The 15,375-nt window shown below is 37.4% G+C and overlaps 1 protein-coding gene across 4 annotated transcripts in view; it reads left to right on the forward strand.

Annotated features, from left to right (window-relative positions):
* l1cama (L1 cell adhesion molecule, paralog a) overlaps window positions 1–15,375 on the forward strand; it is a 48,981-nt gene that overhangs the window by 24,284 nt on the left and 9,322 nt on the right. For 2 of the 4 annotated variants that reach the window (XM_077218112.1, XM_077218113.1), the window contains exons 2-15: window positions 4,375–4,633; window positions 7,236–7,338; window positions 8,875–9,068; window positions 10,323–10,445; window positions 10,537–10,707; window positions 11,065–11,179; window positions 11,287–11,471; window positions 11,741–11,872; window positions 12,698–12,841; window positions 12,961–13,072; window positions 13,297–13,457; window positions 14,025–14,184; window positions 14,286–14,410; window positions 14,633–14,734. In XM_077218112.1, the coding sequence (XP_077074227.1) occupies window position 4,633; window positions 7,236–7,338; window positions 8,875–9,068; window positions 10,323–10,445; window positions 10,537–10,707; window positions 11,065–11,179; window positions 11,287–11,471; window positions 11,741–11,872; window positions 12,698–12,841; window positions 12,961–13,072; window positions 13,297–13,457; window positions 14,025–14,184; window positions 14,286–14,410; window positions 14,633–14,734 (1,828 nt within the window). In that variant the 5' untranslated portion in view covers window positions 4,375–4,632. Of the gene's footprint in view, window positions 1–4,374; window positions 4,634–7,235; window positions 7,339–8,874; window positions 9,069–10,322; window positions 10,446–10,536; window positions 10,708–11,064; window positions 11,180–11,286; window positions 11,472–11,740; window positions 11,873–12,697; window positions 12,842–12,960; window positions 13,073–13,296; window positions 13,458–14,024; window positions 14,185–14,285; window positions 14,411–14,632; window positions 14,735–15,375 lie in introns of those variants that run through there. The other 2 variants (XM_077218111.1, XM_077218110.1) reach the window with 2 other exon arrangements.

Below are 15,375 nucleotides of genomic sequence, written 5' to 3' on the forward strand. Positions count from 1 at the left end.
AATCTGAGGTCGTTGTGATTTTGCCAAATAAGACATGTTCCTGGATCAACATATTTTGTTGATCCTGGAACAACAATCCTGTTCAAAAATATAGTTCTAACCTTATCCCCATACTTAAACCTAACTCTACCCATAACCTATCCCTAAAATCAGAGGGAAATGATAGGTGATTAACACTGATGTAGAAGCACCTAAACCTGGTTGTGAGCCTAAACTTGACATTAACTGTAAACCTATCTCTCAAATTTAATTGGTTGATTGGAATGTTGTTCCAGAATAATCAAAGATGTTGATCCAGGGACATGCTTTACTTGGTGAAAGACTCTTTGTTTGTAATTGGCACTTCTACTACATCCTCTTAAACGATGTATTGTTATTTATGTTGTGGATACAATGGTCCAATATACTACCGTACAGATATTTGCGGTCGGTAATATTTTTAAATGTTAAAAGAATTGTGTTGAAAGAAGTCTCTTATGCTCACAAAGCCTGCATTTATTTTATCAACATTTATTTTATTTTATTGCCATTTAAAATAAATGTTTTCGGATAACCTCAGGATCAAATAAGAGCAGGATTTACACTATAGAATCCCAATATAATCTCTGACATGACCGGAATAATGATAAGGGAAGAAGTTTAGCTTTCAGCTCCTGAAATACAGTGTTCAGCAAGTTTGTCCACTGACGATTATATAACACCTAATTTAAAAATAAAAAAATACACATTTTACACTATTAATGTACTTGAATAAGAACCACCCTTTTCTTGTTCTAAATTCTTGTATTTAGAAGCTTAAAAATTGACTACTGTCATTTTTAGAAGTTGTGATCCACATAACCTTTGCAGTGATTACATTCAAAAACAACTTTCTGTGATGATATCATTCACATTTCCACTGAAATTCAAGCAGTATGTGCTGTGAGTGAAGTGTTATGCTCCATTTCGCAAAGATAATTGTTTGTTATTCAGTTGCCTCAGGGTTGACATTACAGAGTTTGTTTATGTGGAATGCTGCATCAATTCTCTGCGGTGCTGAAAGCATGGTATGTTTTTTATGACTTATTGTTTTGTTTTTTGCATGCATGCACATCTGTTCCTTGGAAACCAAATAATTGCCTTCGGTTCCCAGTCCGCTGCAGGGAATCAGTGACGTTTAGTCTATGACCTTAGGTAATAAGGCAGGTGATAGGATTAGATACTATCAGCAACAGCTGCACAGCAGCGCTGAGAGACCCTGACCATTGTCAATCTCTCTCATATCAGCAACAGAGGCCATGTAAGCCGTGATAGACAAGGTTCTTATCAGCACGTTGGGGTTCAAGTAGTGCCTGGAGCTCATTACATGGAAATGAGACACTCCCGTTCAGTTGCACACCCTCAAACCCCTCCTTCCCTGCTTTATTCTCTGCAAGCCAGTCATGCTTGACTTGGTCACCTAGTTAGCGGGTACTGCTTGATGACATGTTACTGGGTACTTATTTGATTGGCGGCCGGCTCCCTCTGGAGCAGAAGTGTGACAGGCCTAATCAGACTAAGCTCAGCACCTCTCAGTGCCAATGAAATCCAATGAAGGCCCGACTCGATTCATCCTCATTTGATGGCATTTGTTAAAGGCCAACGGAGGCTTACCTGGCATCTAATTGGCTGCTTACACATCCCCCTCCCCCTCTGATCAGGTAATACTAAAATCACCGAGTGTAGAGGATGAAAGGTGACTGATTGATTTGGGCAGCTGTGTGATTTAATGGAAGAATGGATTACTGTCTTGCTTGTCATCTTCTTTCATCCCTTCCACTCCTCCTTTTTTTCTTTCCTCTTGCTTTCACCAAGAGATTTGCAGGCACAGCGCTGATACGATGTGACTCTCGTATGAGAGGTGATTGTGCTTAATGAGCCACGTAATCCAAGATTGAGGCACTACACCAACATTATGTGTGTGATCTTCTATATGTGACCTGTAAGTAGCATTATGTGGGCTCAAATGCTGACTCAAATGTTCCAGTTGCTGTAACAATTCCCATTAAATATCAGTCCTTGTGATGCCTCAATTCACTTGTAGAACTTAAAATGATTTATTTTATAGTATTGAATTTTAGATCGACCGATTATCAGTTATTAGCCAGAACATGAAAAGATTATAAAAGGGTTAGTTCATCCAAAATGAAAATTCTGTCAGTAATTACTCACCCTCATGTTGTTCCAACCCCGTTAGACCTTCGTTCATCTTAGGAACACAAATTAAGATATTTTTGATTAAATATGAGAGCTGGATCACTCCTCCAGGCTTCTAAGGGATTAAAACTTGTCCCCCGAAAAGATATTAAAGACATCGTTAAAATAGTCCAAGTGACTACAGTGGCTCAAGCTTAAATTTATCAAGCAACGAGAATACTTTTTGTGCACAAAAAAAATAAAATAACGACTTTATTTCTACTATTCATTTCCTTCTCTGTGGAAGGTATTTTCAACAGTTTTCGCAGAATTTTCTGTGCTTTTCGCATCCATAGCAAGCATTTTGAGAATTGTTTTGACAATTCACAGCCACCGAATGACGAATACGGAAAAACACATGTGCAAGGACCTTAAACCTTCACGCCTAACTCTTTTTCATTTACTTCTTATATTTCTCTTTTTATGACAGACAGTACTGAAACACTCTTAACCTACCCGTACACCTAAAAAAAAACTGCCAATCAGAAACCTACATAGCCTACAACAAATCGGGTTTCTGGGGCGGGATAGGGAGTCACAAGGTGAATGAAGTATTGGTCAAGGGCGTGGTTTCTAACATTGCTTGCGGTTGAATGTCCACCGCAGGATGCAGCGAGCCCTTGGGATTTTTTGTTTTATGCATGTTAAGGGGTCTGCCACTAGGAGCAGCAGAGGTAGCTGGAAAGAGCCAGGGTGGCAAGTCTTGCGACCTCCAAAGATGTTTTCTCAGGGGCCTTGTGGGACTGAAATCCAGCTCAGTGGTGTTTTTCTGCCAGCTAGACCAGCACCAAACAACCATAGACCTTCACGAAACCTCTTGGAAATTCATGCTAGTCTGAGCCTTGTGCTTTACCCCTCTTTCAACCTTTCCCTCTGCTCCAAGGTCACTCAGCTCTAGGGTTTGGCACCAGTAGGGTACAGCGGTGCCCAGCTAAAGATATGCATAGCTGCCAGCTGCTGTCAGACACGCTCTACCCGAGCCAACAAAAATATCCACCTCTCGCTGCTTCTTTTGTTTCATCCCCATTCTCTGTCTGAAGTTTTTATCACAAGTCCTTGGGGAGCTCATTTTTGTATTGTATTGTGATCAAGCAGTCGTCTTTTTTCATTCACTTGCCTTATCAAGTGATAGTGCTGATAAATGGAGCCGCACATGCAGGTCTTTGTGGTGTCATTTGGCAGGCCCAGGTACAGATGGAGAAGTCCTCATGCGGCGTAGCTCATAAGCCTGTGGCGTGAGGGATAGCTGCTCTAACAGATGCATATCTTTTCCATTAAAAAGGGCTCCTCAAAAGACCCAGACATTGTTTGATATTAATCTTTTTGCTTGCACCTGCCTCCATTCATCATTATCCAATAATGGCATGACCATTAAGATCTTCTGAGATCTTGCTGAGGAAATTCTGAGTAAATTGCTTTGAGGTCACAGTTGATCTGAGCTTGAGATAAGGACATTTTGCCATGTGCTACTACTTATTCGCACTTCATCTATAAAATTATGTCTAGTATTTATATCAATGGAATGTATTGTATTCTGCTTTAAATTAAGTCTTTCAGACATAATTGACCACACTAAATATTGATATAGAAGTTTTAGCTGATGCAGAATATGCAAATGTTATGACTGATAACTACATTTAAATCATAAACATTTTAATGTAGGGCAGGCTATAGTAGAAAGGGAAAGAAAAGCTCGTGTATTACTCTACCAATATAATAATAATAATATTATAGTATTATTGTTGTTAATATTATTATTATTTGAATATTAACCAACAAAAAGTACCATGGTACTACCATAGTTGTTTGACTACTATGGTATTGCTTGAAGTACCTTGGAGTACTGCAATGTTAATAGTATGGTACATGAAATTATTTTAATAATCATTGTGTACCATGGTATATGGTATTGTCACCTGAAATTATCACTTCACCATGTTACCATTGCATCTTTTTGTAATGGTTGACAATATTTTCACAACATATCATTCACCTTCATTTCTTACATGCACCCCAACTCCACCCCTCTCTCTCTGGCTCTTCTGGCTCCCTCTATCCTGGGCCATGTGGAAGTCTGAGTGTTTTGTTTTTTTTCTCTATGCATGTGGGTCTGCCCTTCCTTCCATCACGCTCTCTCTCTCTCTCCCTCTTCTCTTGCAGTGAGAGTGCATCAGGAGGGTGTGGACCTAAGAGAAACATACAGGAAGGAGAAACGGTGAAGACTGCTCTTCTCTGATTGGGATAATCTGAGATTTTCTGGCCCGTAGTGTTTGTGCCTGCCAGCAGGTGCAATGCCTGCCACGTCACTACAGCAGGTGTGCAGCAGGGGGCGATGTGCTGCTCTCCTGCTCCCTCTCCTCCTGCTGTCTGTGGCTCCAAAGCCCGGGGACACCATGATCAACATCCCATCCAAATGTGAGTACAGGATTTGACATTACATTAAATATGTGAGTGCATGGTGAGTGTGTGTGCATGTTTTTTTTTTTTTTTTGCAGTATTATAATGTTTGCTAGTGCTTATTATTAGGTGTATGTGAGTTAAAAAGTGCAGAATGAGCAGTTATAAGCGAGTTTAATTGCTCAATTGATTATACTATTGACCTGAATACCTAGTACAGGCCTGATTGGAAAGGACAGTCAAGCGCACAGTGATTGAAACCCACCTGAGCAGGAACTGTAAAAACAGCAGCTGCTACAAGCTTCCTGAAGCTATTAACAGCACTGGGTTTGTTGCTATTATTGTACATCTGCAATTTAAGATTGCAGCCATGTATCAGTGTAACAGAGCATCTCTCTTTCCCGCCCCTCCACACACACACACACACACACACACACACACACACACACACACACACACACACACACACACACACACACAAAGAAGAAGAGGAAAAAGACAGGATTATGAAAACTACAAAACAGAAATGCACCAGAATGTGAGATGTCAGTGAAAAGTGAAATCTGCATTAAAAGGTCATGATTTCTCTTGACTTTCAATTAGTGACATTTAAATGGGAAACATAGACACGATGGATGTGATCATTGAGATCGATAACACACCCTCATTAAAATGCTTAGCCAGCACACACAGTCTGACCGAGTCCGGCCCATATGCTAACAGTTCCTGTCTCCCTGCTGTATTGCAGTTTTCTGACATTCAGCACGTTTGGTTTCTTATTAAGTTGTTGGGACTGCAGTACTAAGTAGTCTTGCAAAGGGGAGGTTGAACTCTTTGAAGGAAAGAAAATAGCTAGATAGGGACTAGGGAGGGAGTTTATTTTAGCTCTGCTTTGCCAGCATCTTGTTATCTCTAGTGTGCCTCTTGTTGGCCAGCTGAACTACAGTCCAGGTGTCTGAGCTGGCATCATGTGTTTTCTTTGTTTCACCTCCAAACAGTGAAATCATAACATTTTCTTTTTTTAAAGGCTTAATGCAATCTAGCTGGTGGTGGGGGGTTCGGTTTTGCCTTCACTTTTGGAGCAAATGTTGTCTCGAGGATAGTAAACATATCAACAAATTTTTTTAATGAAAATCTAAGATGCAAAATAGTTTCTGTGACGTTTTAGAGATATATATATATATATATATATATATATATATATATATAAAAAATAGAGAAAATAAAAATAAATAAAAATAGAAAATATCTATATAAAGTCAATAGAAAGATCACACCATGACAGAAGAACAAATGCGTGTTTATGTGCACTTGTTTGCTATACCTCTAAATGCCCTTGCAAATACAGTAAAGCATCTAATCCTCATTAGGGTTAGATGTTGGGAGTTGTAATTAGCTTTACTTAGGAATAATAGTCATATATACATAGTTTATGTGTATGTGTGTGCGCATGTTCTACGTGTTCGTATGTGGTGTGTACGATATAAGCGCATGCTGTCGGTGTGTATTACTGTACTGTAAACTAAAAATATTTATTTTTTCCCACCGCTGACTAAATGGACAGACAAAATAAGACACTGTGAGTATTTCTAGCATATGTTTATGCATGTACTGACTCTACTCCACTAACATTTCCCAGATTCATTCCAATAACAGAACACAGCCTGCAGCAAACAGCCCAAACTGATCAGCTGAGATATTTGTTTGTTATATTTAGAAGTGTGGGAATTATTATTTTTTTAAATTTTTTTTTATTGAGGGTGCATTAAGGCAGGAGTCTTTTAAAATGAATGATTATCTTCCATTGATGGGTGAGGGGTGGCCATGCCTACCAGTTATAATGGTTAATGGCCCATAAAAAAATCCTTCACCTGGGATTACTTTCATTTTGAACAGTTTCCTTTTTTAATCTGAATTTTTTTCTTCTTCTTATAGATAGATAGATAGATAGATAGATAGATAGATAGATAGATGAGGGTATAAGCTGCATAGTGAGGGATCACTGTAACCATTCCCAGACATCAGTGTTGTTATGTGTCCAGTATAAGCACTTGTTTATAGCCTCAGTGACTCAGTCAGTAGATTACATCACTAATGCTTTATGCTCTCGCTGTCTGCCTCTCTTATTCATTCCTCAAGTCTAATTTTCTTCCTGCTCTCCAATTCTTTCACGGGCCACTCATCCGTAAAACAACAGACACTTAGAGAACATCTCGGGTCTCTGCATGCTTTACACCGCACTCTTCATTTCCATCTTTTCACTTGGGAGTTTCTAATGATATGGTGAAATTCCGTTTCCTGGAACTAATCGAGTGAGTGTGTTGGGGAGATTCAGAGGCACTTGCTTCAGAACATTGTTGAGGTTTATTGGGAAACTTAACTGAAGTCAGTGGCGCTGTGGATCATTAAGTAGTTTTGAATATTGTGATTACAGCAGGTCTGCTTAACTCCTGTGAACTAATATGCCTTCATCATCCACATCTGAAGCAACTAACAAATGAGCTGTTATTATAGCTTTTTGGAATGTCTATTTCTATTTTAAGGGTGCTGCCTTGCTAACTCCACAGTTTGCAGAAATATACAGGGTAATTGAATGTTTTGAGTGTGATGAACTGTCTCCGCAGTGAAAAGCCCCCCAGTGATCACTGCCCAGCCAGAGTCTATCACCACCTTTTCAGCAGATGACATCACACTCACCTGTGAGGCAACTGGGAATCCCCCACCCACGTTAGTATCCATAGCAACACAATTACATCATTTGGTAACTGTTTATTTGAAGCCTTTTTATATTGCTTTTTTCTTTTTTGCATTGTATTCATCCATAAAAATTTACAGCCACAGTTACATAACCTATTCCTAGATGCACATTTAAACCTGTTAGCATATGATGTGTTTTAAAAACTTTAAAGAATTGGACTTTAATGGCTTTTATGTCTGGTAATTTAGTTATAGGTCTATATGCCATGGAAGACTAGGAGTGTCACTTAAAAATAAAATGAAGAATTTATTAATTTTATTAAATAATTTATAATTAATTAAGTGTTAATTCAAAAATAAAAATGCAAATAATCACTTTGTAAATAGACATTTTATTTAATTCTTTAGAATTTATTTAATTTCGAAATGTAGTATTTGTTTACATTTAACTACCCTTTTTAAACATGATTTAAATAGTTTTATATCAATTTATTTGTAAATCTATCTATTTTTCTATTTGATCTATAAGAAAAATGACATGCCTGTCTATGCCACTCTCAGTATATTTTAAAATTGGCTATGAATGTCATAACGTAAAGTGGTTAGAGTGACTTAAAATATCTGATGTCAAAGTGTATTAAAAGGAGTTATGAGTACCTTTGTAGTTCAAAAGTTTGGGGTCGGTAAGATTTTTTAAAATGTTTTTAAAAGAAGAGCTTATGTTCATCAAGGCTGCATTTATTTGGTCAAAATACGATAAAATATTGTGTAATATTGTGAAATAGTATTACATTTTTGAAAAACTGTTTTTTATTTTGATATATTTTAAAAATGTTATTTACTCCTGTGATGTCAAAGCTGATGATTAACATCATTACTCCAGTCTTCATTGTCACATGATCCTTCAAAAATCATTCTAATATACTGATTTGCTGCTCGAAAAACATTTCTTAGTATTATCAATGTTGAAAACAGTTGTGCTGCTTAATGTTTTTGTGGAAACCGTGCTACGTTTTTTCCCCCAGGCTTCTTTCATGCATATAAAGTCCAAAAGAACAGCATATTTGAAATAAAAATCATTTGAAACATTATAAATGCCTTTAATATCACTTTTGACCAATTTAATGCATCATTGTTGAATAGAAGTATTAAAGGGATCTTTAAGATGTTCTAAACCTGTATGAATTTTTTGAAGAAAATGGGTAACCAAAGAGTTGACCATCAACCATCAACTGTTTGGTTACCAACATTCTTCAAAATAACTTATTTTATGTTCAACAGAAGAAAGAAATCCATACAGGTCTGGAACAACTTTAGGGAGAGTAAATGATGATAGAATTCACATTTTTGGGCAAACTTTCCCTTTAATTTCTTTTAAAAAAAAATAATAATAATCTTGCTGAATGGTGTATACAGTAGCCTACAGGCTTTTTACAGATAATTTATTACTAATCTTAGAAGCGATTAGTTGAGAAAAAAATACTAATTTAATTTATGGATTTTATTTTCTATGTTGAAAAAAAAGTTTTTTTACTGTCACTTATTTCTTATCTGTATCCTCGCTAGGTTCCGCTGGGTGAAAGATGGTTTGGAGTTTGACCCCTCTAAAGACCCTGACCTCTCAGTGTCCAGAGATTCTGGGACCTTCTCGTTGACAGCCAAGGATGGACCCATCCACCAGTACCAGGGCAGATATAACTGCTACGCATCTAATGAGCTCGGCACGGCCGTGTCTAAAGAGGCTCGTATTATCACAGAGAGTAAGTCACTCTCATTACCACAACATTATAGAGCAGCACACTTATGATTGCCTGTTTGATATCCCTGATATTACCACATGTGGATAGTTTTCTGTTGAGAGAATCTGGCGCGCAGCAGATAACAGCCCAAAATCAAGCCCCCTGCCCCCTGTTGTGTGTCATATGCAGAAAATGAAAAATATTTGAAGGAAAATTACTGCTCATTGTGTGTGCCAGTCACACAAGCACTTCGAAGAATTCCAGAACGAATATAAATCCCAGATTGCTTCCCAATTAGCTATCAAACACAACTCTGTGAGCGGCTCATTGTAAAAACAACAACACCTCTATCGCATCTATCTAGCAATCTACCTGTCTCCCTTACACTGTCCCGACCTCTCTGCCAGTTTCCCTGACAACAGTTACCTCAGAAACCAGTGTGAGTCGTGTAAGTGTGTCAGCGGGGACGACCACTCCTGGGATTAGTATGTGCAGGAAGTGAGAGTACTCAGCATGAGCATGGCTAACAATAGCCTGCGTATTATGAACTCCACACACAGCTGGTGCTGCTGGACACATTAATATGTGCACAATCACATGCGTATTTCATATCATTTCAAGCCAAGGCATCTTCTAAATAATGGTATAGTTTTTAATTGCATTCTGGTGTTCCTTTGTTTTGTCAGCTGTGCTGTATATAATTACTTGCTAGCTAATTAGCATAATCTGGTTTCTCACAAGGATAAAATTTATTTTAAATGGTCAATTATTGTAAATAATAATTAAAATGTTACCCATCCATATCTGAGAATGAATTTAAAAACTGTTTTATTCATTTGCACTGGTATTTAAAAGTTTGGAATCAGTAAGCTTCATTTTGTTGAAAGAAATTAATACTTTTTTATTTCTTTTTTTAGCTAGGATACTTTAAAGTGATGTGAAGTGACAGTAAATACATTTATAATGTTACAAATTTTCATAAAAGAATCCTGAAAAAAATGTATCACGGTTTCCACAACAATCTTACACAGCTCAACTTTTTTCAATATTGACAATAATAAGAAATATATTTCTTGAGCACCAAATGAGCATATTAGAATGATATCTGAAGGATCATTTGACACTGAAGATAGAAATAGAACTAAAATAGAAAACAGTTCTTTTAATTTTTTTAATCAAATAAATGCAGCCTTGCGGAGCAAAAGTTTTTAAAAACTATACATTTTTACTGACCCCAAACTTTTGAATGTAATTTTAATTCATTCTCTCTCGCAGACACTCCCACTCTACAGAAGGAGAAGAAGGTGTCAAAGAAGGTTGAGGAAGGAGAGAGTGTGGTGCTTCCCTGTAATCTTCCTAACAGCAGCGTGGCCCCGGTCATCCACTGGATGGACAAAAGTTAGCCTGTTTTTATCCTGGTTTATCCATGTTAAACATGAACAACATCTCAGCAATATCTATATACAGTATATGAAACTTTTTCACTTAGGGTTGCGGCACATTCAGCAAAACGAGCGTGTGATTCAGGGTCGCGATGGAAACTTGTACTTCTCTCATGTGACTCCGGCAGACAGCCGAGATGACTACACCTGCAACACTCAGTTCCTCAGCGCATTCATCATCCAGCTCAAAGAGCCCATCAAACTCACTGTTGTCCCCTGTAAGTATCAAGGCAGAGTGGATGCTGACTGTCCTTGACAAACCAGAACTATTGTATACAACTTTTGAGCTGAACAGTTGAAAAGAGCAATACTTTTTAATATTGAGCTATTTTTTAACATACAGTAACACAGTGTCTAAGATTCAATGTCAATGGTGCAAAATTGACAATTCAATGCCAATGGTGTCTGTCTTAATCCATCTAGTATCTATCAATCCATCCATTGGGGATATTATTTTAGCTGTTTTGCCCAGCTTTAGTCCTGTGTTAACACCCACTTACTGCAGCTGTGATTGTTTATCATGCTCTCTCTCTCCTCATTTCCCTCAATAATTCTGTCTTTGTCTCTGTCTGTAGCTAACTCAGTGGTGCGCAACAGAAGGCCACAAATGATGCAACCCACTGGCTTACGCAGCTCCTACCTGGTGCTCAGTGGCCAAGACCTAGAGCTGGAATGCATTGTTCAGGGCCTGTAAGTCAGACCTGATCTGGCTGTGTGTCTTTTAGAGTTTTCACCTACTTAAAAAGTGTACTTCAAAAGTGTTCTGTTTGTTTACATCCTGTTCTTTCCCTCTTTAGGCCGGCTCCCAGTATCCAGTGGATCAGGAAAGATGGAGTTCTGTCTGAGTCACGCACCTCCACTGACAGTTATAACAGAGTTCTGCGCTTTAAGAATATCTCAGAGTCTGATGGTGGCGAGTACCAATGTACCGCCAAAAATCTGCAAGGCATGATCTCTCACACCTACAGCGTCACTGTGGAAGGTACTGTATGCTTCACACCGCCAGATCACTTCCTCTGCAGATTTAGATGTGGGGTGTGAACTTGAGGAGATAATGACTAAAAAAAACTTAAAATTACACTTTGCTGACGAAAGAAACAACTCAGTCAGGATTTACATTTTCATCCTCGCATGATTGGTGTATAATTGCTTAATAAAAGCTTATTGCCTATTTTGCATCCCTTCTGGAAAGTTGTAAAATAAGTTGGCAGAGACCTTTCATGATTAGTTGTTTGTTTTGTGGTGGTCTAGCTGCCCCATATTGGACGAAAGAACCAAAGAGCCAGCTGTACGCCCCAGGAGAGACGGTCAAACTGGAATGTAAGGCTGACGGCATTCCCAGCCCTGAGGTTACCTGGAGCATCAATGGCAATCTACTTACTGGTAACTGACAGGAAACATTCCATGCCTTAATGCACGGTTTCTCAAATTGCAGGGGTTCATGATTAAATAAAAAATTAATTAATAAAAAAAAATCATAAAAGTTTGTTTTTATAGAGTAAGTTTTTATAGAGTAAGAGCATGGCAAAGGTGATATGATTCATTACATAATTTTCCTGCAATATGATTGGTTCTTCATATGTATAATCCAGTAAAAACCTTCTGTTACTAGGCAGAAACAAACTCTGGATTTCTTGATTACTCGAAATCATGAGTTTATATATTTAGATATCTGTCTTGTTTCATTTCCCCTTTTGTTATATTCAAGGATTATTCAAACACACTTACTGACTTTGACCAAAGTGTTTGGAAACATTTAGGTTTAAAAAGCATATAAATGTTATCCTGCAAGGAAAAGAAATGTTAGTTATGATTGATTTAAAAATCCATCACAAACACTTACTAAAAGAATATGAAATACCGTGACTATGCAAATGTGTTGCTAAATGATTTAAATTAACTTATACTTAAAAACTTTAAAAAACAAACAAAACAAAAACACCCAAATCAATTGTTGAATGAAATTACAATAGGCTGTCAACTTGGTTGACCGAAACGTTGTTATTAAAATATTTTGTGAGCGTAAAATCTCAGGGGGTACTTAAAATAAATATTCTAGATTAAAGAGGTTTAGCTGACAAAAAAGTTTGGGAATCCCTGTCTTAATATATAGTTTGTTTGCATATGTTAAATAATCTTTATCTGTTTAGCTGAGACATGAGAGACATTGGTATAGTCTTGATGTACTGAGGTGTCTTTTTTGCATAGATATTGACCCAGAACCCCGTCGCAGTTTGAAGCATGGTGTTCTCACTCTGAAGAATGTGGAACTCAGTGACACTGCGGCGTATCAGTGCAAAGCTGCCAATAAGCATGGATCTATCCTCATCAATGCTTACGTCTATGTTATAGGTAAATTAATTTTCGAAAGCAGCTCTAAAAAAAGCTGGGTTTTTTTTTGGTGGTGATCGCTAAGGCAGCATTCAGGGACTAGAATACCATAGATGTGTGTGTTTTTTTTGCTTCTCTAGAACTGCCTCCCCAGATTCTGACAGAAGATGCACTCATGTACTCTGTGGCAGAGGGACAGACGATTGAGCTGGCTTGCGAGACCTTTGGCTCTCCTCAGCCCAGTGTCACATGGTAAGACAGACTCGATCCTGTGGGGTGTCCCTTCCTCACATGCCAGAACTGCTCTAGCCAGCTGTCCTGATATTGGTGGGGAGAAGCTGCTTTGTGGGGAGTCCATTAGGGCACATGGGCAGATTCACACTCAGTAGTCAGCATTTCTAAATATCGGTGTTCTTGGAATATCGCACATTGCATCCATTTAAACAAGCTAAAATTAATATTTTATGTGTTCACAGGGAGGGTGAGTCCTGGGACGCACTTACAGCCAACCCAAGGATGAGTCAGTTATCCGATGGCTCTCTACAGATCAGTAACGCCTCCCTCAATGACAGCGGCCAGTACACCTGCACTGTCAGCAACAGCAAAATCATCATCACTGCTGAGCTGGCCATACTCAGTGAGTTTAACATGCATGAATGCTCATGCCTTGACACATACTTGATTTATAACTGGTTTCACTTCAGACTGTTAGGATCATTTCTTTTCATTACACTAATGTAATGTTGATGTTTTTATTGTATTCTTATATCCTCATACAACCAACAAACTCCAAAAAAAGTCTCGTTTTCCAGTAAAATATCAAAATATTCTTAGCAAAACTGCATGCAGGAGATTATGCATATTTTAATTATTGTATATTATAATCATTATCATCATCATTGAAGTTTATAAGTTATTTTTCTTTTTTTGTTTAGCTTTTTATAATAAGCAAAAATCTGACTGGTTAAAAATAGGTTAGGAAAAATACAATTTAGGATATATTGCCAAAAAAAAGTATGTATAAAGTCTAAATTTGAGATAAAGTAATAAATTGGCCAAAAAAGTAATTTACTGAAACCATGAGGCAAGAAAAATTCTATTTTATATATATATTATATATATATATATATATATATATATATATATATATATATATTATAATAAAAAAAAAACTTTTTTAACTTTTACAAATTCTGTCTTCTAGATAAGACAGTCATTGTGAAACCTCCGCTGGCTCTGCGAATTCAGCGGGGGAAGAAAGCTACCCTCACCTGCATGTACCAGTTGGACTCCAGGCAGGGCGCCCCTCAAGTCCAGTGGAGGAAGAACCAAAAGAAGCTCACAGAGTCCTCTGATTCAGACAAGTATGCTTTTATACCTTCATGTCCCTCAAAATGCTGCAGAATGGCTTAGTTTGAACTGTATAACGTGATTTCATGAACATTATTAACCATAAATATCTTAGGTACATGATAGATGAATCCACCCTCATAATACCTAAAGTTGAAGAAGAAGATGAAGGGATATACACCTGTGAAGTCATTACCACGCTGGATATGGCAGAAGCGAGTGGCTCCATCACTATAGTTGGTAGGTACTTTATAAATGGCCTGTTCCCTATAACATGGCCATCTCTAAATCTTACATGTCTGGATCTATATTGCTGCATGTTGTATGATAATGTGACCTACAGAAAGGACAAAGGACAGGTTTGGCTGTAGGCAGATTCAAGAAATAACCTTTAAAATCATATATGCCTTGTTTTAACTGGCATCTTACCCCTTGACCTCTTTGTCAACCCCTATTCACCAGACCGACCTGACTCTCCAACCCAAATACAAATGACTGAACCTAAAGAACGCAGTGTCACTCTCAGCTGGACTCCTGGAGATGATCACAACAGCCCTGTGCTAGGTACAGTTACAGTATATGTTTTTTTCCTGTTTATGCAATGCATACAGTTTCTGCATGCAATTAATATTTGATACATGTTCATTGTTATTGATTTATTGATTTTTCCCCCCTTTAAATGTCAAATGCTGTATAAATTGATGGTTTAACAAAGATTTGAACGTTTTTTTGGACACTCAAGCCACACTTAAAATAAATATGTCATTGTGCTCAATATCAAAATATCACACCAATATCAAACCACATTTTCTCAGTTTGCACCGGGATTTGTCAGCCAAACTTAAAATATTTACTTCAGGTACACATTTTTCTTCTCTGATGTTGGTAACTAGTCGCTTTCCATACAGTTAAACAAATAAAATATTTGTCTACATTTTTTTAATATTTTACAAAAATACTTAGTGTTTCCTTTTAATTTGTTTTTATTTATATCTTTTAATAATTGTTTTAATTTCATATTTTTTATGATTATGATTTATTTCATTATTAGCGTTTCAACAACTCCCAAAACCCAATTCGGGAAACCATCATAAAAAAAAATTTTAAAAAACATCTTATACTTGAAAAGTGGGCTTTCTCTAAATAAAATGCTATTTGACTTAATATTTTGCATCTAATGCAGTGGCATTCATACATTTTTAAGT

The sequence above is a fragment of the Siphateles boraxobius genome, unplaced genomic scaffold, assembly GCF_051911475.1.
Source record: "Siphateles boraxobius isolate OS27281-9 unplaced genomic scaffold, OSU_SipBor_1 77, whole genome shotgun sequence".
NCBI classification, from domain to species: Eukaryota; Metazoa; Chordata; class Actinopteri; order Cypriniformes; family Leuciscidae; genus Siphateles; species Siphateles boraxobius.